Source organism: Cydia fagiglandana, chromosome 4 (genome assembly GCF_963556715.1).
Source record: "Cydia fagiglandana chromosome 4, ilCydFagi1.1, whole genome shotgun sequence".
In the NCBI taxonomy this organism is placed as follows: domain Eukaryota; kingdom Metazoa; phylum Arthropoda; class Insecta; order Lepidoptera; family Tortricidae; genus Cydia; species Cydia fagiglandana.
This window is the reverse complement of record NC_085935.1, coordinates 10,642,850-10,652,611: the sequence shown is the minus strand read 5'-3', so window position 1 is coordinate 10,652,611 and position 9,762 is coordinate 10,642,850. Positions and strand designations below refer to the sequence as shown.

The 9,762-nt window shown below is 39.0% G+C and overlaps 2 protein-coding genes across 2 annotated transcripts; both read right to left on the bottom strand.

Annotated features, from left to right (window-relative positions):
- Positions 1-638: 638 nt before the first annotated feature.
- Positions 639-3,138, bottom strand: LOC134663670 (alanine--tRNA ligase, cytoplasmic-like). Its single transcript, XM_063520115.1, has one exon. It carries the CDS (start codon positions 3,031-3,033, stop codon positions 643-645), a length of 2,391 nt encoding a protein of 796 aa, XP_063376185.1. The 5' UTR covers positions 3,034-3,138; the 3' UTR covers positions 639-642.
- Positions 3,139-5,092: 1,954 nt separating this feature from the next.
- LOC134663666 (alanine--tRNA ligase, cytoplasmic) lies at positions 5,093-8,885 on the bottom strand. The gene is made up of 2 exons (XM_063520111.1): positions 8,748-8,885; positions 5,093-8,011 (listed from the first exon to the last, which is right to left on the bottom strand). Exon 2 carries the CDS (start codon positions 7,995-7,997, stop codon positions 5,097-5,099), a length of 2,901 nt encoding a protein of 966 aa, XP_063376181.1. The 5' UTR covers positions 7,998-8,011; positions 8,748-8,885; the 3' UTR covers positions 5,093-5,096.
- Positions 8,886-9,762: the final 877 nt, after the last annotated feature.

The following is a 9,762-nucleotide window of genomic DNA, read 5'->3' as shown; positions in this document are numbered from 1 at the left end:
TAGTTATTGGCCTAGAAGTAGATACACGCGATCTCTGCTGTGGTAATAACAATTTATTTACTCTACCGGTTTTCATTGCGTAATCGGGTCACTTTGATCTGAATGACAACTGTATCCGGTTGCTATGCTATGCATGCAAGACAAGGGAAATCAAAGTGCTCTGTACACTTTACCCATACAAATTATATAAAATACTAGGTTTTTGCACTGTTTGCTGGAAAGTTAGCCTTAGTTACTGTATTCTACTGGAAGCAAGGCTTGTGATGATACGGATGACCAGTGGGCGTGATATGATACCGTGAAAACCGAAATTTCGAACTTGTGGGTATTTTTCTCTTTTACTTCAATGAAGGCGGAATTAGAGTGAAAGATGCCCGCAAATTGCGAATTTCGGTGTTTGCGGTATCGGTATGCCCTCAGATGTGCAAGTTGCGGAAGGTTGGAAAATTCTCGTATTTTTCAACGTTAAGACTAATAGCCTACAATCACTAAATTAGCCAAAGCTAATTTCCACGCTGGCACAGACCACGGTGAAATAAAACATCCATGCTCTGGTATCTATTTGCTTATATTTTAAATGAAAAACCGTAAATAATAAATAGGTAATAATGCAATTTTTATAAATAGCACTTTGAAAAAAAACTAGAACAACTTCGAAGTAGCGAAGTCCTTGGCAATTTTCATTGCATTTTCAAGGGCTTGTGGGTTGTTTCCAGAAGCTTGGGCAGATTCGGCTTTGCCGCCGCCTTTACCTCCAATAACTTCAACTACTGATTGGACCCATTCTGACGCAAGCAAACCTTTTGCGTTTGCAGTTTTAGGTACAGCAGCAAGGCAATATATCTTATTGGCATCTTCATCGACCGAAAAGAACATTGCCGACGTAGTCGGGCGCAGTTGCTTCACTTGCTTCAGTGCACCATCAAGAGCTTTCGTGTTTCCTTGAGCCTGGAGCTCCGCAACGATCACGTCCGTTGTCTTTTCATCAAGACACATCTCTTTAGCTTTCTCGGTAACTTGAGTGATAATAATAGCTTTTGCGGCCCTCTCCTTATCATCCAGTTGCTTCTTCAAGTTTTTGAGAGTATTTCTCAGTTCATCCTTCTTCCAATAAGATATTTGAGCTTGCGATATATCATTTGTAAGGTCTACAATTCGCTTGGATATATCTTTTTGGTTAAACTCATTGCCTTCTTCTTTTATTACATTAGCAAGATTGTTAACATCATTTTCCAAGGCACCTAATTTACTCACTGCTTTAATGGCTTCAGGGCCAGTTAAAGCAACAATTCTTCGAATACCTTTTGCGATTCCTTCCTCACTTACAATAACATATTCTCCAATATGGCCAGTTTGGTGAAGATGGGAACCACCACAAAATTCTACAGAAGTTTCAAAGCCATTGGGTCCATCTGGATTTTTTTCCAATTCTTCAACTGGTATGCCAACTGACACAACACGTACAGGGTCAGGATAATGCTCATCAAACATAGCTCTTAAGCCCTTGATTTTTTTCGCATCATTTAACTTGGTATGTTTGGCATAAACTGTTTTATTATCTGCTATAATTGCTTTAATCTGATCTTCAGCGTCCTTAATTTGTTCAGTAGTCATAGGGCCCTTGTTAGTAAAATCGAATCTTAAACGATCAGGCATCACAAGAGAACCTCTTTGATCAGAATCATTTCCAAGTACTTTTCTCAGCACATTGTTAAGTACATGTGTGCCAGTATGATTATTCATTACTAGGCGTCTTCTTTCTGTGTCAATGTGTAGGGACAGAGAATCACCTACTTTGAGTACTCCCTCAACTTTACCAATGTGTAAAACATACCCACCCTTCACTTGAACATTTTTAACAGTAAATTCATTACTATCATCATCAACTTTTAGCATATATCCTTCATCAAATATTTGACCTCCTTGTTCAGCATAGAAATTAGTTTTATCTAATATTATACCACACTCTTGTCCAGATGAAACTTCTTCTACAAATTGTTTATTTATTCTTAAAGCTAAAATTTTAGCAGAGCATGGTGCAAATGTGTATTGAGCATCTTTGCCAGAAGAAGCTACATAATTGTACTTGGGCGAATCATCAGTTACTGGCACCCCACTTTCTTGGAGGTGACTAATGGCATGAATGTCCAAACCTATCAAATCCTCTTGTCCAGCAGTTTTACCTTGGGATGCAAGAAGTGATTCTTTCTTAGCTTTTTCATAAGCATCCATGTCAATGTTAAGGCCTTTTTCTTCACACATCAGCTGCGTGAGATCAATTGGAAAGCCATACGTGTCATAAAGGCGCCAGGCAACTTCTCCAGGAATTGTTTTTGAGTCACCCAGTTTTTCTATAGTTCTGTTCAACAAATTTCTTCCTCTGGTCAATGTTTTCAGGAACTGAACTTCTTCTTCATTGATAATTTGTTTGACAGATTCAGGATCTTTTTTTATCTCAGGAAAAACATCTCCAAGAATTTCTATAACTGTGTGTACCAGTGTAGCAAAAAATCCAGGTTTAGCATTGAGCTTTTCAGTTGCATAACGTACGGCTCTTCTTAAAATTCTACGCAACACATAGCCTCTGCCAGTGTTGTCGGGGCAACCACCATCAGATAAAGCAATTGTAAGAGTTCTTGCATGATCTGCTAAGACACGGTAAGCCATGTCAATGCCATCTACATCTTCATCCCCAACTTTACCAGAATAAGGTCTAGAGCCAGTGCCAGCCTCAATTGCTTTGAATAAGGGCATAAAAAGATCAGTGTCATAGTTAGCTCTTTTATTTTGAATCACTGACACCAATCGCTCCAGACCCAGCCCACAATCAATATGTTTTTTTGGTAGGGGTTTCAGTGACCCATCTGTTTCTCGATTGTATTGAATAAATACTAGATTCCAAATTTCCAAAACATCTGGATCATCCATATTGACAAGATGAGCTGCATCACGTCCCCCAATACGATCATAGTGGAGTTCTGAACAAGGACCACATGTACCAGTCTCTCCCATTTCCCAAAAGTTATCTTTCATGCTTCCTGGCAATATGTGGGATTCAGGAATCCCCAGCTGCAACCAAATATTCTTACATTCCAAATCTGCTTCCAGTCCAGATGCTGCATCTCCTCCAAAATAAGTTAAAGCGAGTTTTATAAAATTCTTTATGCAATGAACACACACTCAGTTTAGGTCCTAAACTGACCTAAAGTACGAGTGTGATCGGAAATCGTACATAATATCCGCCATAAATAAATTTAATAGAACAAAAAATGACTACAAACATTTTACGTGACAGCCGCTCCTTATAAAAATTACTGAGCGTGAGGCAATTTTATTCGTGACGAATTAGTCTAGGGCCTAGACTAACTAAGACTAGACTAGGCTTTGAGAGCACTTAATCCAAAAACAATGCGGTTGGCCGGTCGAAGCTTTTAAGTTTCCCGCTAAATCTTCCCAATCATCTACCAGCATTGCCAAATTCTTGTTTTATTTTTTGACTGTATGACCCAGATGCCCTTTAAGCCAAATCCCATCCCATCCCTGACCCCAATGTGAGTTTATTTTAAAGGTCAACATTCCTAAACTCCTCATTCCACAACATTCACTAATTATTAATTTTCCTGCATATTGTTCACAGGTTGGGAAAGATACTTGGTTACCTAGATCCCACACGTGCTTCAACAGACTGGATTTGCCGCCTTACAAGAGTTACGAACAATTATGCGAAAAGCTGAACTATGCCATCGAAGAAACCGAGGGCTTCGGGCAAGAATAATACACTTTATTACTGTGATCGGCATTGCCGTGGTAGGGGTTATTTGTCCCTATATTTACTATTAGCGAAATAAATAATGTACAATATTACCACAATAATATTATTGCACCACCTCAACGGGAGGAATTTTATTGTTCACCAATGGAATTGGTGCTTAATTTCGTAAAAAGACCAACCAAATACTTGTATGAATATTTTGTTTAAACTATATTAATTACTTATGCATTATGTAGATATCGTTAATGTATTATGTCGGTTATATAAGAATATTTTGTTTGAATTATACCTAGCAAAAGTCGTCTATAAAGTTAATTAAATAATTTTGAAACCACTTTGATTTTTTACTTGTAGGTAGCGTGATTACTAGATGTGCGAGTGAACTAGTTTATAGTAGATTACAATAGCGAGAAGTATCTGAAAGAGCACAAGGGACAAGAAGACTCACATTTGGATATTCTATCAAACGTAGGATTTGCGTTAAGGCTCAGTTTCATTGCTCGACAGGGTCCGCCCAGGCCCGTCAGCGGAGTAAGGGAGATCTTATTGTGAAAGTGTTATTTTAAACGTTAAACTTTTATGACATTATGACGCTTAAATAACACTTGCACAGTCTGGGCTCTCAAAATCGCTGCCAACTTAGCTGGGTCTAACTCAAGTAGATTACGGAACCGTATAAAGTTAGTTATTGGCCTAGAAGTAGATACACGCGATCTCTGCTGTGGTAATAACAATTTATTTACTCTACCGGTTTTCATTGCGTAATCGGGTCACTTTGATCTGAATGACAACTGTATCCGGTTGCTATGCTATGCATGCAAGACAAGGGAAATCAAAGTGCTCTGTACACTTTACCCATACAAATTATATAAAATACTAGGTTTTTGCACTGTTTGCTGGAAAGTTAGCCTTAGTTACTGTATTCTACTGGAAGCAAGGCTTGTGATGATACGGATGACCAGTGGGCGTGATATGATACCGTGAAAACCGAAATTTCGAACTTGTGGGTATTTTTCTCTTTTACTTCAATGAAGGCGGAATTAGAGTGAAAGATGCCCGCAAATTGCGAATTTCGGTGTTTGCGGTATCGGTATGCCCTCAGATGTGCAAGTTGCGGAAGGTTGGAAAATTCTCGTATTTTTCAACGTTAAGACTAATAGCCTACAATCACTAAATTAGCCAAAGCTAATTTCCACGCTGGCACAGACCACGGTGCAATAAAACATCCATGCTCTGGTATCTATTTGCTTATATTTTAAATGAAAAACCGTAAATAATAAATAGGTAATAATGCAATTTTTATAAATAGCACTTTGAAAAAAAACTAGAACAACTTCGAAGTAGCGAAGTCCTTGGCAATTTTCATTGCATTTTCAAGGGCTTGTGGGTTGTTTCCAGAAGCTTGGGCAGATTCGGCTTTGCCGCCGCCTTTACCTCCAATAACTTCAACTACTGATTGGACCCATTCTGACGCAAGCAAACCTTTTGCGTTTGCAGTTTTAGGTACAGCAGCAAGGCAATATATCTTATTGGCATCTTCATCGACCGAAAAGAACATTGCCGACGTAGTCGGGCGCAGTTGCTTCACTTGCTTCAGTGCACCATCAAGAGCTTTCGTGTTTCCTTGAGCCTGGAGCTCCGCAACGATCACGTCCGTTGTCTTTTCATCAAGACACATCTCTTTAGCTTTCTCGGTAACTTGAGTGATAATAATAGCTTTTGCGGCCCTCTCCTTATCATCCAGTTGCTTCTTCAAGTTTTTGAGAGTATTTCTCAGTTCATCCTTCTTCCAATAAGATATTTGAGCTTGCGATATATCATTTGTAAGGTCTACAATTCGCTTGGATATATCTTTTTGGTTAAACTCATTGCCTTCTTCTTTTATTACATTAGCAAGATTGTTAACATCATTTTCCAAGGCACCTAATTTACTCACTGCTTTAATGGCTTCAGGGCCAGTTAAAGCAACAATTCTTCGAATACCTTTTGCGATTCCTTCCTCACTTACAATAACATATTCTCCAATATGGCCAGTTTGGTGAAGATGGGAACCACCACAAAATTCTACAGAAGTTTCAAAGCCATTGGGTCCATCTGGATTTTTTTCCAATTCTTCAACTGGTATGCCAACTGACACAACACGTACAGGGTCAGGATAATGCTCATCAAACATAGCTCTTAAGCCCTTGATTTTTTTCGCATCATTTAACTTGGTATGTTTGGCATAAACTGTTTTATTATCTGCTATAATTGCTTTAATCTGATCTTCAGCGTCCTTAATTTGTTCAGTAGTCATAGGGCCCTTGTTAGTAAAATCGAATCTTAAACGATCAGGCATCACAAGAGAACCTCTTTGATCAGAATCATTTCCAAGTACTTTTCTCAGCACATTGTTAAGTACATGTGTGCCAGTATGATTATTCATTACTAGGCGTCTTCTTTCTGTGTCAATGTGTAGGGACAGAGAATCACCTACTTTGAGTACTCCCTCAACTTTACCAATGTGTAAAACATACCCACCCTTCACTTGAACATTTTTAACAGTAAATTCATTACTATCATCATCAACTTTTAGCATATATCCTTCATCAAATATTTGACCTCCTTGTTCAGCATAGAAATTAGTTTTATCTAATATTATACCACACTCTTGTCCAGATGAAACTTCTTCTACAAATTGTTTATTTATTCTTAAAGCTAAAATTTTAGCAGAGCATGGTGCAAATGTGTATTGAGCATCTTTGCCAGAAGAAGCTACATAATTGTACTTGGGCGAATCATCAGTTACTGGCACCCCACTTTCTTGGAGGTGACTAATGGCATGAATGTCCAAACCTATCAAATCCTCTTGTCCAGCAGTTTTACCTTGGGATGCAAGAAGTGATTCTTTCTTAGCTTTTTCATAAGCATCCATGTCAATGTTAAGGCCTTTTTCTTCACACATCAGCTGCGTGAGATCAATTGGAAAGCCATACGTGTCATAAAGGCGCCAGGCAACTTCTCCAGGAATTGTTTTTGAGTCACCCAGTTTTTCTATAGTTCTGTTCAACAAATTTCTTCCTCTGGTCAATGTTTTCAGGAACTGAACTTCTTCTTCATTGATAATTTGTTTGACAGATTCAGGATCTTTTTTTATCTCAGGAAAAACATCTCCAAGAATTTCTATAACTGTGTGTACCAGTGTAGCAAAAAATCCAGGTTTAGCATTGAGCTTTTCAGTTGCATAACGTACGGCTCTTCTTAAAATTCTACGCAACACATAGCCTCTGCCAGTGTTGTCGGGGCAACCACCATCAGATAAAGCAATTGTAAGAGTTCTTGCATGATCTGCTAAGACACGGTAAGCCATGTCAATGCCATCTACATCTTCATCCCCAACTTTACCAGAATAAGGTCTAGAGCCAGTGCCAGCCTCAATTGCTTTGAATAAGGGCATAAAAAGATCAGTGTCATAGTTAGCTCTTTTATTTTGAATCACTGACACCAATCGCTCCAGACCCAGCCCACAATCAATATGTTTTTTTGGTAGGGGTTTCAGTGACCCATCTGTTTCTCGATTGTATTGAATAAATACTAGATTCCAAATTTCCAAAACATCTGGATCATCCATATTGACAAGATGAGCTGCATCACGTCCCCCAATACGATCATAGTGGAGTTCTGAACAAGGACCACATGGACCAGTCTCTCCCATTTCCCAAAAGTTATCTTTCATGCTTCCTGGCAATATGTGGGATTCAGGAATCCCCAGCTGCAACCAAATATTCTTACATTCCAAATCTGCTTCCAGTCCAGATGCTGCATCTCCTCCAAAATAAGTTACATAAAGTCTGTCCCCGGACAATTTGTATTCCTTAGTCAAAAGTTCCCAGGCCCAGGCACACACTTCTTTTTTAAAATAATCACCAAATGACCAATTGCCCATCATTTCAAAAAAAGTATGATGATAAACATCTTTCCCCACATCATCCAAGTCATTATGTTTTCCTCCTGCTCTGATACACTTTTGTGTGTTAACAGCTCGGACATAAGTAGCCATATCAGAATTAGGATCCACGGAACCTAAGAAGATTGGCTTATACTGACACATCCCCGAATTAGTAAACAGCAAGGTTGGGTCATCAAGTGGTATGGTAGATGAAGAGTGGACATATCTATGGCCTCTGTCTTTAAAGAACTGCAAGTATTTCTCACGAATTTGGCTTCCTGTCATTGAAGTGTCCATCTTGATACTTTTTTCTAAAATGAGAAAATAGAAAAAATAAATAATAAAAAATGATAGATATTGGACTTTAATAAATCCATCTGATAGTAAATTTTAGGTGTAGTCAGCAGCAGAATTAACTAGATGCATAAAGTAAGCAGCAGAAACAGAGTGGGCAGCTCAATTGCTAAACAAATTATGCTGCTGACTGTACAAGCCTTGTCGTAGAAGCCAATAAAGGTAAGTATTTTTTAATATTAAATCCTATAATAGGGTTTTGGGTGAGGGAATGAGTTCATGTAGGTATTTACATTTTTTTTATTGTAATATAGTTACTAAACTATGAATTAAAAACTGATATTACAGTTTTTACCTATTTTATGACTAGTATAAAACATTCCGCACCCAAAGCCCTTGGGTATGATTATTACACGACCTATTCACATCAAATACAACAATAAGTAGTAACATACGGAAACGTAATGTTGCATCAGCTTATGCAGGTATAAATGTAGGTTGTAATACTGATAAAACGTTGAATTAGAAAGGTTATACTGTAATTTACTTATCTTGGAATAATTAAGGTTCCAAAACTTTACTGGAGAATCTGTATAATTTATTAACATAATACCATATGGCTGGTACTAAGTCAATAAAAGGAAAAGTATGAATAATTGAAAAAAGTGCAGTAGACTACCGTATTCGAATGACAGCTGCCGGCCATAAGGGATATAAAATAATAATGAAATGTTAAAAAAACTATAATTTTACCTCCGATAATGTCACACAATATGGTTTGCGCGAAAGTAACTCCGAGTTCGGATTTTCGGAAGGCTTGACTTTCCAGTGATATAAACGACAGCACGGCACCAACCAGCACCACACCACACTGACTCAATATTGATGCTACTGCTAGTCTGCTACGTCGACGAAGGCCTCTCACCAAGTATACCTATCAACCCTATGTATATGTATCTAAAGGCCGTAACACACTATCGCACCGCACCGTGAAGGGAACTTCGGTTCGGTGCAAGTTCGGTGTCCGCGGTAGGCCCTTAGCCCCCATACGCACGAGAGCTTTTACAACGCGCGTTAAAAAAGCGCTTGAATCTATCCGTTTCGCACGGTAGCTTTTTCAACGCACGTTAAAAAAGCGTTTGAATGACACAAATGGATAACCATGTATGTGTTCACACGACAGCGGTGACGCTTTTTATCAAGTGTTGTTGGATTTTCAACTAGGTCGTTAAATCGAATTTAGAGTGTGGACAGATTCAAGCGCTTTTTTAACGCGCGTTGAAAAAGCTGTCGTGCGTATGGGGGCTAATATCGGTCATAATCAGCGAGCCTAATTGGAGGTGGAGTCCGCACGGCCTGATTTGATCGGAAAAATTGTCCTCGTCTGGCTTAGAGGATATAACCAACGGAGACGCCATGTCTAAAATTTTCGGTACAAAATAGTCTGCCGTTTTTTGCGGGGGAGGGGCACATCAAATGTATAGGTACATCATGTCAGATAAACGTCAGTCCATACATATAGGTGACATGTGGTTGACCATTGGCCGCCTATTTTCGACAGAGGGGAACGCCTGTTAATGGCGGCTCCATTGTTAATTACTCCGAGTCGTCTGGTTTGCGCCGCGATTCGCGCACGAGTGTGGAGGGGTATACACAACAAGGGACCAAAATAAAGATTTTATGCACTCGCTTCATGTCGTGACCGCGCAGAAAAGGCTTGCTACACGGTCGCCGACAAGCCTTCTAACCGGCTGACCTTGGTCTGTCC

Coding starts and splice junctions, on each gene's coding strand:
- LOC134663670 (XM_063520115.1), bottom strand. CDS start 3,033: ATGAAAGATAACTTTTGGGAAATGGGAGAGACTGGTACATGTGGTCCT.
- LOC134663666 (XM_063520111.1), bottom strand. CDS start 7,997: ATGGACACTTCAATGACAGGAAGCCAAATTCGTGAGAAATACTTGCAG.